The sequence below is a fragment of the Pristiophorus japonicus genome, chromosome 19 (genome assembly GCF_044704955.1).
Source record: "Pristiophorus japonicus isolate sPriJap1 chromosome 19, sPriJap1.hap1, whole genome shotgun sequence".
In the NCBI taxonomy this organism is placed as follows: domain Eukaryota; kingdom Metazoa; phylum Chordata; class Chondrichthyes; family Pristiophoridae; genus Pristiophorus; species Pristiophorus japonicus.
The window spans coordinates 40,263,525-40,280,773 of record NC_091995.1 but is presented as its reverse complement, the minus strand read 5'-3'; the positions used below and the strand labels follow the sequence as shown (position 1 = coordinate 40,280,773).

Below are 17,249 nucleotides of genomic sequence, written 5' to 3'. Positions count from 1 at the left end.
ACTAATTAACTATTTCATATCAGAATATAAGTTTACACCCTTGTATAAATTTCATAGTGATCTGGTATTTCTAACATTTGATGTTATTCCAATATGTTAGTGTTCTAGGTTCTGACTCTTTGATGTATCACTACACACTCAAAAATGGGATTTCTCATCTTCTGGACTGTAGTATAATGGAAGTTGTTGATAACTGTGAGATAGACTATTATTACAGCATTATGTACATAACGGTTCCAAAGAAGCAGTGGATGATGAAATCCTATGACGCCAGTTACTGGGATGGACTCATAATTGCTGTAGCTAGTTTCCACAGAATCAGAAAGGGCAAGTTTCCAGAGCGTTACAGCAGATCAACCCAAGTTCAAGTAAGTTGGTTTGTAAAAATTGAAATGCAATCATGTAAAGTTCCTTGAATCCACCTGGCAAAACGTACAGCCCACAATCCTAGTTGAATTCTATTACTTACTGTTGCCTATTGATTCAGATGGACCAGAGAACTATGAAAGCAGTGTTCTGTAAATACATCAATAAATGTTTCTGGACGAGTGAAGGGGATAATACAGTAGCCTAGTGAGGATAGTACTGGGCGAGAAGCCCAGAGGTGTTGAGTCTAAATTCCAACATAGGAAGCTGAAAATTGAAATCAATAAATCTTATTTGTGGGCTATCAGCAAGAAAAATGACCACGGAAGCTGGCGGATTATCATAAAAAACAATTTGTTTCACTAATGGCTCACAGAGAATTAAACCTCACACACCCTATATGGTCTGGCCTGCAAACGATTCTATCCCACCCAATATAGCTGGCTCTTAATGCAGTCAAGGCAAGAAGGGATGGGAAAAATGCTGGCTTACCAGTGTCGCTCACATAGGAAGAACGTAACATCTTATAATAAGCTTGCAATTCTATATATTACTGTTTTACTGATTTAATATCAGTTTCTTTGCATATTTGATGAATATTCATGAGGGGTCTGGACAGAGCAGATAGAGAGAAACTGTTCCCATTGGCAAAAGGGTCGAGAAACAGAGGAGACAGATTTAAGGTGATTGGAAGAACCAAAGACAACATGAGGAAAAACTTTTTTACCCAGCGAGTGGTTCGGATCTGAAATACACTGCTTAAAGGGTGGTGGAGGCAGATTCAATAGTGACTTTCAAAAGGTAATTGGGTAAGTACCCGAAGGAAAAAAATGCAGTGGTACGGGAAAATGGCAGATAGTGGGGCGAGCTGAATTGTTCTTGGAGAGAGCCGGCACGGGCTCGACGGGCCAAATGGCCACCTTCCGTGCTGTGACCATTCTGTGATTCTGTGCTTACAGTTCAGGGACAGTCCTTGATAACCAGTGACGGATCCACATGTTTTATTGCGATTGGACGCTGAGCTCCCGCACCGACCACTTGTGAGTGAAGCTGGGCTCGGGTCCATTCAAAGCGCTCAGTCTCGGCTTGTCACTGGGAGAGGCGGCGAACGGACGGGACGGCATGTTTCTGTCACTTGTACTGAGCTTCCACTGCCTCCAAGCGGCCCTATCTGGTGAGTAGCCGGTTCCCGCTGCACCATTCAATGTCGACAGGCTCACCCTCTGATCTTAGACTGGGACGGGCAGGTCTGTGGGTTACATCAGGTGTTTCACAGAGGGAGACGGGCCAGTGTGTGAGGCAGTGTAGCGATGGAGCCGGATTGCAATCTCCATCCTGCTTCTCAGCCTCGCTTCTCCCTTTGGTTGGATTAGATGAAGTCCATCACTCTCCAGATAGCCTGACATTGCCGTCCAGTTATTGGGGCAGCTTCTTTGTTGACCCTGGTCAGCCGGAGGGGGACTGACAGTGTCTTCCCGCACAGCGGGCTTGCGGGGAGGGAAGTTTCAGTATACCTACGATCCCAGTCCCGGCCTGACCACCCGAGTGACCAGGAGTCCAGCGGCGAGACTCCTGCAGGAACGCGGCTCGGTCGCTTCGAGTTCACACCTGTTTGTTTCAGTGTAACTCCAGCCGGCGGGAAGCTGCACTTTAAATGCTTCATTGCACCGCCTGAGAACTTGAAAAACCTTTTAAACCTCCCGATCAATCGGACAAATCATTCAACATACAAGGGGAGGGATTGACTTTAATCGCAGGGGGGACGGGTGCCAGCGACCCGGGAACCTCTTTTACACCTTCCGATTCGCGTCAGGATGAAGCTTTGAGGCGACCCGTACAGGTTCTGGTGAAGTTTGATCTCCCAGAGTTTACCCATCTGTTTCTCTCAGACTGACCCGCTGCATATTTGCAACATTTGCTGCTTTGATCAGATTCCCAGCATGTGCAGTTCCACTCGGGGAATGTTGACTCCGTGCGATGGGGTAAAGTGGGCGACAGCGAGTCCCGCCCGTTTCCCATCTTTCTCCCCGTTTCCCCCTTCTGTTGAGTTCGATGGCAGTAACACCCTGGAGCGATGTACAAGGTGCTGCCGACTGGTTCTCCCCCGTTTTACACTGTCGCACAAAGGCAAGATCCGCCCCACTGACTGAGAATTGACCGGCGCCTGCTGCTCACAGCCTGGAGCAGTACGGGGTGAGCACCAGAGGCAACTTTCCGCACCTCCTGTACTCGCTGTGTGTGTGAGTGTCATGTATTCAACTGTCATTGTAACCCATGTATAAGCTGACCTAAGTTGTACACCTTGAGAACACTGACCACTTGTATATAAAGGTAACTGGTCACAGAGTGATCTTCTCTCAAGTATGGGCCTCGTGTGCATTTGTACTGTATAGTAAGGACATATTATTGGCGACGGGAAACTGGGATTTAAACCACGCGAGCATGGCCACTAGCAGCACAGAAGAGAGGTACTGTGTTGGTGATGATTGGGACGACTTTATTGAGAGACTACAGCAAAGTTTTGTCACTAACGAATGGTTGGGACAGGATTCGGCCGACAAACGCAGGGCTCATCTCCTGACGGTTTGTGGATCCAGGACGTACTCCCTGATGAAGGATCTTCTAGCCAGAGAAGCCGGCGGACAAGACATTCGAAGAGCTCAGTAAGTTGATCAGGGAACACCTTAAACAGGCGAGCAGCATGCACATGGCGAGACATCGGTTTTACACACCAGCGGCGAGAAGGGCAAAGCGTTCCAGACTTCATGGCAGATCTCCGGCGACTGGTGAGCCTATGTAAGCTCCCAGATGCATGCAGAGCAGAGATGCTGCGAGATTATTTTTATTGAGGGCATCGGACACGCTGGGGTTTTCAGGAAACTAATTGAGACCAAAGACTTGACCTTGGAAGCGGCAGCTCTGATAGCCCAGACAATTATCTCAGGGGAGGAAGAGACCAAATGATTTATGGCAAAAATCTTGGCTCAAATGCGGCAAACGACCAGGGAGTCAACATTGTTAACGCGGCACACAGTTCTCTAGGCATACAAGGGCAATCAGATATACCCCAGCATGCAGTCACCCAAAGGGGGAATTCAACAGAGACAATGGCTAGTTGAACGGTGATTCATGCCATCGCAATGGACAATGCGGCCAGTAATGGGACCATCAACACATGTTAATGGTGCGCTTAAGGAGAGTTACAGAGACAGTCAGAGATGATCAACTGGTAATGGACCTTTTGTTTCCAACAATGGGGCCTCCATCTCATGCTGGAGGTGTGGAGGCAAACACCCAGCCAGAGCTTGCAGGTATCAGCAATATACTTGCAGAAACTGCAACGTCAGCGGTCACTTGGCGCGTATGTGCAGGAAGCCTGCAGCCAGGTTGATGTACAAGGAGGACGGGCCCAATGTAAGCCCTACGAGGCCAAATGAATACTGGGGAAATCGCTGGAAGCTGAAGTTCAGCGAGTTCACGTGGAGTACCTATACAGTTCATATACCAGGACGCCACCGACAATGAGGAAAGTGCTCCTCAATGGCATCCCAGTATTAATGGAGCTGGACAATGGGGGCCAGCCAGTCCCTGATGAGTATCAAACATTTTGAAACGTTGTGGGTGTCCAAGGCCAGGAGGCCAAAATTATTGCCGATTGACGCACTGCTACGGACATATACAAAGGAGATCATTCCGGTGCTAGGCAGCGCCATGGTAGTCATGACCCACAAAGATTCGGAGAACAGGTTGCCACTCTGGATTGTCCCGTGGGACGGTCCCGCACTACTGGGAAGGAGTTGGCTTGCTGTCATGAACTGGAAATGGGGCGATGTCAATGCAATTTCTTCTGTGGAGCGAGTATCATGCTCGCAGGTCCTGGACAAATTTGACTCATTATTTCAACCCGGCATCAGCACTTTCATGGGGACCAAGGTAGTGATTCACATCAATCCGGACGCCAGGCCTGTACACCACAAGGCCAGAGCGGTGCCGTACGTGATGCGGGAAAAGTTAGAATGCGAATTGGACCGCCTGCTGAGGGAAGGCATTATCTCGCCAGTCGAATTCTGTGACTGGGCGAGCCTGATCATGCCGGTGCTCAAGGCGGATGGGTCGGTCAGGATATGTAGCGATTACAAGGCCACCATCAATCGGGTGTCACTCCAAGACCAGTACCCACTACTGAGAGCAGAGGACCTCTTTGCGACGTTATCCGGTGGCAAACTTTTTTCAAAATTGGACCTGACCTCAGCTTACATGACCCAGGAGCTGGCGAGTGAGTCGAAGAAGTTGACCACCATCATGAAACACAAGGAGTTATTTGAGTATAACAGATGTCTGTTCGGTATTCATTCGGCCGCCGCGATCTTTCAGCAAAATATGGAAAGCCTCCTCAAGTCGATTCCAAGGATGGTGGTTTTTCAAGGCGACATCCTCATCACGGGTCGCGATACTGAAGAACACCTCCATAACCTGGAGGAGGTGCTAGACTGGACCGGGTAGCGCTGCGACTGAAAAAGGTGAAGTGCGTCTTCTTAACTCCAAAGGTAGAATTCCTGGGGAGGAGGGTAGCAGCAAACGGCATCAGACCTACTGCATCCAAAACTGAAGCGATCCAGAGAACACCCAGATCCCGTAACATGACGGAGCTGCGTTCGTTCCTAGGGCTCCTGAACTATTTTGGCAACTTTCTTCCCAAATTGAGCACGCTGTTAGAGCTGCTACACAGACCGGGCACTGAAAACTGTGCCGATGCACTCAGCAGGCTACCAATAGCCACCATTGAGGGGGTAGCTGAGCATGATGCTGAGATGGTCATGGTGGTTGAAGCTTTCAAAAGCGAAGGCTCACCTGTGACAGGCCGTTAGATTAACGCCTGGACAAATAAAGACCCGCTACTGTCTTTAGTTAAGAAATGTGTCCTGAATGGGGACTGGGCAGCCACGTACGGGGCATGCCCTGAGGAGTTTAAACCGTTTAATAGGCGCAAGGATGAACTCTCGATTCAGGCCGATTGCCTAATGTGGGGAAACTGAGTAGTCATGCCCCAGATGGGCAGAGAGGTGTTTATCAGAGAACTTCACAATGAGCACCCGGGCATTGTCATGATGAAGGCAATTGCCAGGTCACACATTTGGTGGCCAGGAATAGATGCAGACCTGGAACTTTGTGTTCACAGGTGCAACACGCGTGCTCAGCTGGGCAACGCACCCAGGGAAGATCCCCTTAGCCTCTGGTACTGGCCCGCCAAGCAATGGTCATGCATTCATGTGGACTACGCAGGACCTTTCATGGAAAAAATGTTTTTTGTTGTAGTAGACGCCTACTCCAAATGGATTGAATGTGCCATTTTAAATTCAAGCACATCCTCTGCCACGGTAGAAAGTCTTCGGGCAATGTTCGCCACCTATGGTCTACTGGACATCTTGGTCAGCGACAGTGGCCCATGCTTCACAAGCACTGACTTCTAGGACTTCATGGCAGGCAATGGAATCAACCATGTCAGAACGGCACCATTCAAGCCGGCCTCAAACGGCCAGGCGGAATGAGCAGTGCAGATAATTAAACAGGGGATGCTCAGAAACCAAGGGGGTTCCCTACAAAGCTACTTATCACGCCTCCTGTTGGCCAATAGATCCCGACCACACTCACTCACAGGGGTTTCACCTGATTAGCTGCTAATGAAAAGGACGCTCAAAACCAGGTTATCCTTTATACACCCTAATATGAAAGAAATTGTTGAGAGCAGGCGTCAGTCACAATGTGACTACCGTGACAGGAATGCGAGGGCAAGATGCATTGATGTCAATGACCCTGTTCTTGTCCTTAATTACGCTGCAGGGCCCAAATGGCTTGCAGGCACTGTGATTGCCAAACAGGGGAATAGGGTTTTGGTAGTTAAACTTACAAATGGACAAATCTGCCGCAAACACGTGGATCAAACTAAAAGGAGGTTCAGCAACCCCATAGAAGAAGCAGAGGAAGAACACGACGTAGAGTTTACTCCACCACAGGTGACCGAACACCGGAACCAAGTGGAGGAGAGCCCAGTCACTGTAGGCAGTCTGGACAGGCCTGAGGCACCGCAAACAAAAGACACTCAGGCCAGCGCCCAACAACTGGAGCCCCAACTCAGGCGCTCTATAAGGGAGCATAAACCACCAGGGTGACTTAACCTGTGATCCCAATAAGACTTTGGGGGGGAGATGATGTCATGTATTCAACTGTCATTGTAACCCATGTATAAGCTGACCTAAGTTGTACACCTTGAGAACACTGACCACAGGGGGCGAACTTGTGGGAGACACTCCTAACCTGGACTTTCAGGTATAAAAGGGGAAGCTCCACCCACCGTCTGTCTCTTGAGGTCTTGTTAATAAAGGTAACTGGTCACAGAGTGATCTTCGCTCAAGTATGGGCCTCGTGTGCATTTATACTGTATAGTAAATACATATTAGTGAGAGAGAAAGAGAAACTTGCATTTCTACAGTGCTCTTCACCACCTCAGGACCTCTCAAAGCTCCTGTCCCTGTCGGGTCTGGCTGACATGTGACTACAATCCCACACCGACCTGAGGGCTCTTAGCTGCCCTCTGCGATGTCCAAACACCCTGCTATTGGACAATAACTACCAGCCTTCCTAGCGACACCCACAGAAGGAAATAGTCTGCCACGCGGTGTCATTACCTTGAAACCTGGGACAGGGTCAGGGTGGTTGCTGAAGAGTTTATACCAACAGGGGGAATTCCTTTCAGGACATTATAAGATAATGAGGGGGCTCAACAAGGTGGATGCAGAGAGGATATTTCCATTCATAGGGGAAACTGAAACTCGGGGACATAGTCTTAGAATAAGGGGCGGCCCATTTAAAACTGAGATGAGGAGGAATTTCTTCTCTGAGAGTTGTAAATCTGTTGAATTCTCTGCCCCAGAGAGCTGTGGAGGCTGGGTCATTGAATATATTTAAGGCGGAGATAGACAGATTTTTGAGCGATAAGGGAATAAAGAGTTATGGTGAGTGGGTGGGGTAATGGAGCTGAGTCCATGTTTGGATCAGCCATGATCTTATTAAATGGCGAAGCAGGCTCAAGGGGCCAAATGGCCTACTCCTGCTCCTATTTCTTATGTTCTTATGACATTTCCTCAACACTCAATCCCTTCAGTGACTAAAAAGGCGACCGTTTCTGCAGAAAGTCCAGGAGAAAACCGGTAATTTCCCCCACACTTTGGGGGGAGTCCAATGGCTCTGTTATCACCAAAGGCACATCCTGTGATGATGATGGATTAAATTCCACTTCCCACAACGTTTCACCCTTTCCTTCTCCTTTTCAACAATTGGATTCGAATTACAGACAATATCAAATTATTCACAATCCCTTGTGCTACTCTGGTCAACTATCCAGCACTGTATCCATTGGGCAAATCAACCCTGGGGCCACCACAGGACAGACTGATGCTATACTCAGCCGATACTCACACTGCCACCCTCTGAATCATGGGCTGGTGATTATTAATAATAATATTAACTTTTATTTACATAGCACCTTTAACATAGTAAAACGTCCCAAGGCACTTCACAACAGTGCTACAGACAAACAGATACATTTGACACCGAGCTACAGAATAAATTAAGGCAGAAGTTCAAAAGCTTGTTTAAAGTGGTAAGTTTTAACGAGAGTCTTCAGGAGGAGAGAGAGGTAGAGAGGCAGAGAGTTTTAGGGAAGGGGTTCCAGAGCTTAGGGCCCAGGCAGCTGAAGGCATGTCCGCCGATGGTTGAGCAGTATGAGGGATGTTCAAGAGGTCAGAATATGAGGAGCGCAGACATCTTGTGGGATTGTGAGGCTGAAAAAGATTACAGAGATAGGGAGGGGCAAGTCCATGGAGTGATTTGTAAACAAGGATGAGAATTTTGAAATCGAGGCATTGTTTAACTGGGAGCCAATGTAGGTCAGAAAGCACAGGGGTGTGATCTTGACGGTGCGGGTTAGTACATGGGCTGCTGAGTTTTGCATGACTTCAAGTTTACGTAGTGAGGAATGTGGAAGGCCGGCCAGGAGTGAGTTGAAAGCTGGGTTTATTTGCTTTCCTCAGCCCTATTGCTCACTACCTCAGTCAAATATGACAGGAATTTCCCACTGCTGAATCATGCCCAATCTGCAGATTAGGAAATTCTGCACCCTCAGTCTGGAGGAATTTTCCACCATTGAAATACATGATCAAAGAATCATGGGCTGATGTTGTAGAACTTCATGATGCGACCTGCAGGTCTGCACCAGGGGCGCTGAAGTCAGCAGTGGTCCTCATCTTAGCCGTTTGGTCTAAAACGCCTGGAAATCGGGACATGGTCACTTTTAGGCCTGTGGGGGTGATGGGGGAGGCGGCAGGGTGAAGTGGTGTAGCTGCCACGACCCATGCCTGAATGGTGAGGCCAGAGGCTACAATGAACAATCCCATCTCCTGTGTCTGCACAGTTAACAGCGAGTTGCAAAATGCAGCATTGTCTGAATGGATACAACATTTGATCTCAGGTCCCAGCACAACTTTAAAAGTGAAAGTCTTTCAGGTTGAGAAACTAGATTTACCTGACAGATTTCCAGCCTCTAATTTAATGTTTTGCTATGCTGTTGGGGAGAGTTTAAACTAGCTTGGCAGGGGGATGGGAATCTGAGAATGAATTCAAAAGGGAAGGAAGTAAAGCTGAAATTGGATAGCAAGAATCTAGAAAGTGAATCTGTAAGACAGAGGAAACAGGGTTTAGTATGTAGTAAGCAAGGAGGTCTTCCTGTGCTGAATGGTACATACTTTAATCTTAGACTGGGTGTTGCGTAATGAGAGAGGATTAATTAGCAATCTCGTTGTGTGAGGCCCCTTGGGAAAGAGTGACCATAATATGGTGGAATTCTACATTAGGATGGAGAATGAAACAGTTAATTCAGAGACCATGGTCCAGAACTTAAAGAAGGGTAACTTTGAAGATATGAGGTGTGAATTGGCTAGGATAGATTGGCAAATAATACTTAAGGGGTTGACTGTGGATGGGCAATGGCAGACATTTAGAGACTGCATGGATGAACTACAACAATTGTACATCCATGTCTGGCATAAAAATAAAAAAGGGAAGGTGACTCAACCGTGGCTATCAAGGGAAATCAGGGATAGTATTAAAGCCAAGGAAGCGGCATACAAATTGGCCAGAAATAGCAGCGAACCCGGAGACTGGGAGAAATTTAAAACTCAGCAGAGGAGGACAAAGGGTTTGATTAGGGCAGGGAAAATAGGAAGCTTGCAGGGAACATTAAGACGGACTGCAAAAGTTTCTATAGATATGTAAAGAGAAAAAGGTTAGTAAAAACAAACGTAGGTCTTCTGCACTCAGAATCAGGGGAAGTCATAATGGGAAACAAAGAAATGGCAGACCAATTGAACAAGTACTTTGGTTCGGTATTCACTAAGGAGGACACAAACAACCTTCCGGATATAAAAGGGGTCAGAGGGTCTAGTAAGAAGGAGGAACTGAGGGAAATCCTTATTAGTCGGGAAATTGTGTTGGGGAAATTGATGGGATTGAAGGCCAATAAATCCCCAGGGCCTGATGGACTGTATCCCAGAGTACTTAAGGAGGTGGCCTTGGAAATAGCGGATGCATTGACAGTCATTTTCCAACATTCCATAGACTCTGGATCAGTTCCTATGGAGTGGAGGGTAGCCAATGTAACCCCACTTTTTAAAAAAGGAGGGAGAGAGAAAACAGGGAATTATAGACCGGTCAGCCTGACATCGGTAGTGGGTAAAATGATGGAATCAATTATTAAGGATGTCATAGCAGTGCATTTGGAAAATGGTGACATGATAGGTCCAAGTCAGCATGGATTTGTGAAAGGAAAATCATGCTTGACAAATCTTCTGGAATTTTTTGAGGATATTTCCAGTAGAGTGGACAAGGGAGAACCAGTTGATGTGGTGTATTTGGACTTTCAGAAGGCTTTCGACAAGGTCCCACACAAGAGATTAATGTGCAAAGTTAAAGCACATGGGATTGGGGGTAGTGTGCTGACGTGGATTGAGAACTGGTTGGCAGACAGGAAGCAAAGAGTAGGAGTAAATGGATACTTTTCAGAATGGCAGGCAGTGACTAGTGGGGTACCACAAGGTTCTGTGCTGGGGCCCCGGCTGTTTACATTGTACATTAATGATTTAGACGAGGGGATTAAATATAGTATCTCCAAATTTGCGGATGACACTAAGTTAGGTGGCAGTGTGAGCTGCGAGGAGGATGCTATGAGACTACAGAGTGACTTGGATAGGTTAGGTGAGTGGGCAAATGCATGGCAGATGAAGTATAATGTGGATAAATGTGAGGTTATCCACTTTGGTGGTAAAAACAGAGAGACAGACTATTATCTGAATGGTGACAGATTAGGAAAAGGGGAGGTGCAACGAGACCTGGGTGTCATGGTACATCAGTCATTGAAGGTTGGCATGCAGGTACAGCAGGCGGTGAAGAAAGTAAATGGCATGTTGGCCTTCATAGCAAGGGGATTTGAGTACAGGGGCAGGGAGGTGTTACTACAGTTGTACAGGGCCATGGTGAGGCCACACCTGGAGTATTGTGTACAGTTTTGGTCTCCTAACTTGAAGGACATTCTTGCGATTGAGGGAGTGCAGCAAAGGTTCACCAGACTGATTCCCGGGATGGCGGGACTGACCTATCAAGAAAGCCTGGATCAACTGGGCTTGTATTCACTGGAATTCAGAAGAGTGAGAGGGGATCTCATAGAAATGTTTAAAATTCTGATGGACTTAGACAGGTTAGATGCAGGAAGAATGTTCCCAATGTTGAGGAAGTCCAGAACCAGGGGTCACAGTCCAAGGATAAGGGGTAAGCCATTTAGGACCGAGATGAAGAGAAACTTCTTCACCCAGAGAGTGGTGAACCTGTGGAATGGCCTACTCCTGCACCTATTTTCTATGTTTCTAAGTTTCTAATGCAAGGAGTATAGCGAATAAGGCGGAGGAGCTAAGAGCACAAGTAGACACTTGGGAGTATGAGATTATAGCCATTACAGAAACATGGCTGAAAGAGGGGCAGGTTTGGCAGATCAATATTCCTGGCTACAGGATTTTTACACAAGATAGAGAGGGGGGTAAAAAGGCGGGGGGAGGGGGGGGTGGGTGTGGTTGCGGTACTGATTAAAGAAAATATTACAGCGGTGAGGAGGGATGATATGTTAGAGGGATCATCAAATGAGGCAATATGGGTCGAATTGAAAAACAAAAAAAAGGCGATCAAATTGCTGGCCGTGTAATGTCGACCCCCAAACAGTGGGAGGGAGATAGAGGCGCAAATATGAAGGCAAATTGCTGTGAAATCCAAAAACCACAGGGTCATAATAGTCGGGGATTTTAACTGTCCTAACATTGATTGGGAGAAATTTAGTGTGAAGGGTATAGAGGGTGCGGAATTCTTGAAATGCATTCAAAAGAACTTTTTTAGTCAGTATGTAGCAAGCCCAACATGAAAGGGGGCAGTTTTGGATTTAGTTTTGGGGAATGAAGCTGGGCAAGTTGAAGGGGTATTAGTGGGCGAGCACATGGGTGCCAGTGACCGTAATTCAGTTAGATTCAAGTTGGTTATGGATAAGGACAAGAATAGACCTGGAATAAAAGTTCAGAATTGGGGAAAAGCTAATTTTGCTAAGTTAAGGAGTGATTTGGACTGGATACAGCTACTTGTGGGTAAATCAGTGTTGGAAAAGTGGGAGGCATTTAAGGAGGAGATCCGGAAGGCTCAGGCCAAACATGTGCCCGTAAAGAAAAAGACTGGGAAAAATAATTCTAGAGCCCCCTAGATGTCTCAAGACTTACAGTGGAGGATTAAGAAAAAAAGGGATGCTTATATCATATATCAACGGCTAAATACTATAGAATCTTTAGAGGAATATAGAAAGTTAAGAGGCAAAATTAAAAAGGATATTAGGAATGCTAAGAAAGAGCATGAGAAATTCTTGGCCAGTAAAATTAAGGAAAACCCTAAAATGTTCTCTAAATATATTAAGAGTAAGCGGGTAACTAAAGAAAGGGTAGGGCTTATTAGAGACTATGAGGGTAATCTTTGTGCAGAGGCAGAAGATGTTGGGAGGGTTCTTAACAAATACTTTGCAACTCTTTACACAAAGGAAAGGGGCAATGCAGATACTGCTGTCGAGGAGGAGCGTGATATTCTGGATGAAATAAATATAGCGAGAGAGGAAGGGGTTTAGCAGCTTTGAAAGTAGATAAGTCCCCAGGCCCGGATGAAATGCATCGCAGGCTGTTGAGCGAAGTAAAAGAGGAAATAGCAGAGGCCTTGACCATCATTTTCCAGTCCTCTTTGGATCTGGGCATGATGCCGGAGGATTGGAGGACTACTAATGTAGTACCCTTGTTTAAGAAGGGAGAAAGGGATAGGCCAAGTAATTACAGTCCTGTCAGTCTAACCCCAATGGCGGGAAAATTATTGGAAAAGACAGGATAAATCTGCATTTGGAAAGGTAAGGATTAATTAGGGACAGTCAGCACGGATTTGTTAAGGGAAGATCGTGTCTGACTAAACTGTTTGAATTTTTTGAGGAGGTAACTGTTATGTATGCAATACCTCGTAACCAGAATTCTACCGCCACCAGAGGGCGCATCTGTTGGAGTCCCAAAGGATCCCAATATCTCTTGGGGGCGCTGCATATAAGCAGGCCTCCCATGCTGTGCCAGCACTCTGGAGTCAGAATAAAGAGACTAAGGTCACACTTACTCACGTCTACAGTACTCAGTCACATTGCTTTATTTAAGACATAACAGTAACTAAGAGGTTTAATTAGGGTAGTGTGTACGATGTAGTATATATGGACTTTAGCAAACCTTTTGATAAGGTCCCACATGATAGACTGGTCATGAAGGTTAAAGCCCATAGGATACAGGGCAAAGTGTCATGTTGGATCCAAAATTGGCTTGGAGGTAGGAAGCAAAGGGTAATGATTGATGGATGTTTTTGTGACTGGAAGGATGCTTCCAGTTGGATTCTGCAGGGCTCAGTACTGAGACCCTTGCTTTTTGTGGTATATATCAACGATTTAGATTTGAATATAGGGAGTATGATTAAGAAGTTTGCAGATGACACTAAAATTGGCTGTGTGGTTGATAATGAAGAGGAAAGTCATGGGCTGCAGGAGGCTATCAATCTACTGGTCAGGTGGACAGAGCAGTTACACGTGGAATTTAATTCAGAGAAGTGTGAGGTGATGTACTTTGGGAGGGCTAATAAGGAAAGGGTATAGACATTAAGCGGTAGGCCATTTAATAGTGTAGATGAACAAAGGGACCTTGGAGTGCTTGTCCACAGATCCCTGAAAGTAGCAGGCCAGGTGGATAAGATGGTTAAGAAGGCATACGGAATGATTGCCTTTATTGGCCAAGGCATAGAATCTAAGACAGGGAGGTTATGCTTAAATTGTATAATACTTGGGTTGCCTACAGCTGGAGTATTGCGTGCAGTTCTGGTCGCCGTATTATAGGAAGGGCGGGATTGCACTAGAGAGGGTGCAGAGGAAATTTACTAGGATGCTGCCTGGAATGGAGAATCTTAGTTATGAGGACAGATTGGATAGGCTAGGTTTGTTCTCATTGGAACAGAGGAGGTTAAGAGAAGGCCTCATTGAGGTGTATAAAATATTGAGTGGCCTGGACATGGTGGATAGTAAGGGTCTATTTCCATTGGTGGAGGAGTCTATTATGAGGGACATAGTTTTAAAGTGGTTGGTGGAAGGTTTAGAGGGAATTTGAGGTGGGGGGGGCTTCTTTATGCAGAGGGTTGTGGGGATCTGGAACTCGCTGCCTGGAATAGTGGTGGATGCAGAAACCGTCACCATTTTTAAGAGAGGGTTGGATGGGCACTTAAAGTGCAGTAACCTGCAGGGTTACGGACCTAGAGCTGGTAATTGGGATTAGACTGGATGACCTTTGGTTGGATGGAGCAGATAGAATGGTAAGTACGGCAGGGAATAGAATACAGCCAGGGTGATCTCCTGGACTAGTTTTGATCGCCTGGATGGGTCGGAAAGGAATTTTCCCAGATTTTTTACTCCCTAAATTGGCATGGGTTTTTATCTGGTTTTTGCCTCTCCCAGGAGATCACATCGCTCCGTTTGGGATGGAGTGTAGAATGTTTTAGTATAAGGGGTGTCGCAGTTGTGGTGAGGCAGCTTGGTTGGGTTGGGTGCTCTTTGCCTTTCCGTAATTGTTCATAGGTTTATATGTAATCTTTAGGGCTGCTGACCAAGGACCGTGTGGCTCTTTTTTGGCTGGTGCGGACACGATGGGCCGTAATAGCCTCCTTCTGTGCTGTAAATTTCTATGTTTCTATGTTAACATGTAACAATGCTACGGAAATTATGGTTTAATATTTGTAATTTTCAAAACACTTCAGAGTACTTTTCATTCAAAAATAAATCCGGGAGAAGCACAGAGGAAGAGAGAGAGAGAGCATGAGAAAGAGGGAGAGACACATAGATACAGACAAAGAAAGAGATAAAAAGGAGCAACTCAGAGAGGGAAATAAATAGACAGAGACAGAGAGAGACACAATGAAAGTCCAAGGGACAGAGACAAGGAAAGAGAAAATGATAGCGTGTCACAGAAAAAAGAGAGACATGGACGGAGAGAGAGAAAGAGACAGGGGTAGTAATGTGTGAGAGAGGGCAACGAGAGAGAGGGCGAGGGAAAGTGAGAGTAAGAGAAAGTGAAACAGGGACATAGATAAAGACAGGGACAGAGGGGGAAAATGAAATAGAGCTGGAAAGAGTGAGAGAGAAATAGAAAGAGATAGAGAAAGATAGAGAGAGATGGAAAGAGAGACAGATGACAAAGAGAGAGAGAGAGAGAGAGAGAGAGAGGGAGCATGCGAGAGATAGGGATAAAGAGATACAAGTACACAGAAACGAGGTAGAGAGAGAGGGAAAGAGAGACAGAGAAAGAGGGGGAAAGAGAGACAGACAAAACGTAGGACAGAGATCCAGAGAGACAAGGAGAATGAGAAAGACAAAATGAATGAAAGATTAGCATTTATATAGCGCCTTTCACGAACACCACACGTCTCAAAGCGCTTTATAGCCAATCGACTATTTTTGGAGTGTTGTCACTGTTGTAATGTGGGAAACGGGGCAGCCAACTTGCGCACAGCAAACTCCCACAAACAGCAGTGTGATAATGACCAGATAATCTGTTTTTGTTATGTTGATTGAGGTATCACTATTGGCCAGAACACTGGGGGTAACTCTCCTGTTCGTCTTCGAAATAGTGCCATAGGATCATTTCCGTCCATCTGAGAGGGCAGATGGAGCCTCGGTTGAATGTCTCAACTGAAATACGGATGAAAGACAGCAAGATGAAGGAACAGAGAGAAAGAGAGAAAGAGAGAGTTGAGAATGACTCCCTGTAACAGTTATAGACGCTGCACTCAGTAAAACAGGATTAAGTTCCAGACCCGAGACTGAGGGAGTCTGTAACAGTTACAGGACTCACTAAACGCAGCCCATTGGCTAAATTACATCTCAGCTTAGTAAAATTGTCTTTCCGCCAATTGAGAATGTTTACTCCTGGTCTATCTTTGTCTTTTTCTGTAACTACCCTAAATCTAAATGAATTATGATCAGTAGCACCAAAATGCTTTCCCATTGTTACCCCTTTTAGGAATCCTGTACCATCTATACTTTTCACACGAATTCTATCCCAGTTATTATTAGGGTAGTTGAAATTTGCTACAATTAACATTTCATAGTTTTTGCACTTCTCAGAAATGTGTCTACATATTTGCTCTTCTATCTCCCTCTGACTGCTTGGGGGTTTATAATACACTCCCAGAAGTGTGATCACCACTTTTTTGTTCTTTAATTCATACCATATACCCTCAATTAATGATTCTTCTAACATAATATCCCTCCTCACAGCTGTAATTGATTCTTTAATCAATACTGCAAAATCCCCTCAATTTTTATCTCCTTTCTATCCCCATCTGAAAATCCTGTAACCAGGAATGTTGAGCTGCTCTACTTGCCCTTCTTTCAGCCATGTCTCAGTAATAGATATAATATCGCACTCCCAAGTTACAGGACTCAGTAAACCCGAGATACAGCCAGGCCCTGGTCTGAGAGAGTGTGTAACAGTTACAGGACTCAGTAAATCTCGAATATGTTCCATGGCAAAATAATGCAGAAACTGGAAATATGAGCAGAAACAGAACATTCTAGAGATACTCAGCAGGTCCTGCAGCATGAGTGCAGAGATAAATAGGGTCTAATCAAACCACCTTGATATAAGCTTCAGTGAAATTATATTCTCTGCTGTTTTAATGTTTTTGTGGATTCCAATTCTGGATACCAGTGTGGAGACTGATGCACCTTAATATTTATTGGAGTCGTGAAACATTTTACAAAAACCGGGTCATTTCCCCCTGTGAACCTCCACTTTTGTGTTTATCGTCCAAAAATGGCCGTTATTTCTAGTGTGAGTGGTAAAAAGGGTTTTTCTGATCGCCGGCTTTTCGCCCATTCTCAAAACACCTAGTATACATTTTTGAAAATGGGCCTTGCCGCGAGCGATATCAAATGGGCGGTAGCATTAAATGTTTTTGACCTTCCGCCGTAAAGTGTGGCTGTCCCTAGCAATGGCACGGCATCGCTTGATTCCCGCGATTCAGGAGGTCAAGGGTCATCATGATATGCGCAGAAGAGGAGATAAAGAGAGAGGGAGCTCAGAGGCACTGAAAGCATATGTGGCTGTGGTGTGTGCTTGTTTAGCTGTTGTGGGAGGAACAACGGAGATTTGGCAGCAGCAAAAAGCCTACTAAGCACCAAGAAC

The 17,249-nt window shown here is 45.9% G+C and overlaps 1 protein-coding gene across 1 annotated transcript in view; it reads left to right on the top strand.

The window, feature by feature from the left end:
• The first annotated feature begins 1,465 nt into the window (after positions 1 to 1,465).
• Positions 1,466 to 17,249, top strand: part of LOC139230437 (class I histocompatibility antigen, F10 alpha chain-like) — a 46,344-nt gene continuing 30,560 nt past the window's right edge. Inside the window, exon 1 of the mRNA XM_070862271.1 lies at positions 1,466 to 1,540. Within this exon, the coding sequence (XP_070718372.1) occupies positions 1,489 to 1,540 (52 nt within the window). The 5' untranslated portion in view covers positions 1,466 to 1,488. The remainder of the gene's footprint in view (positions 1,541 to 17,249) is intronic.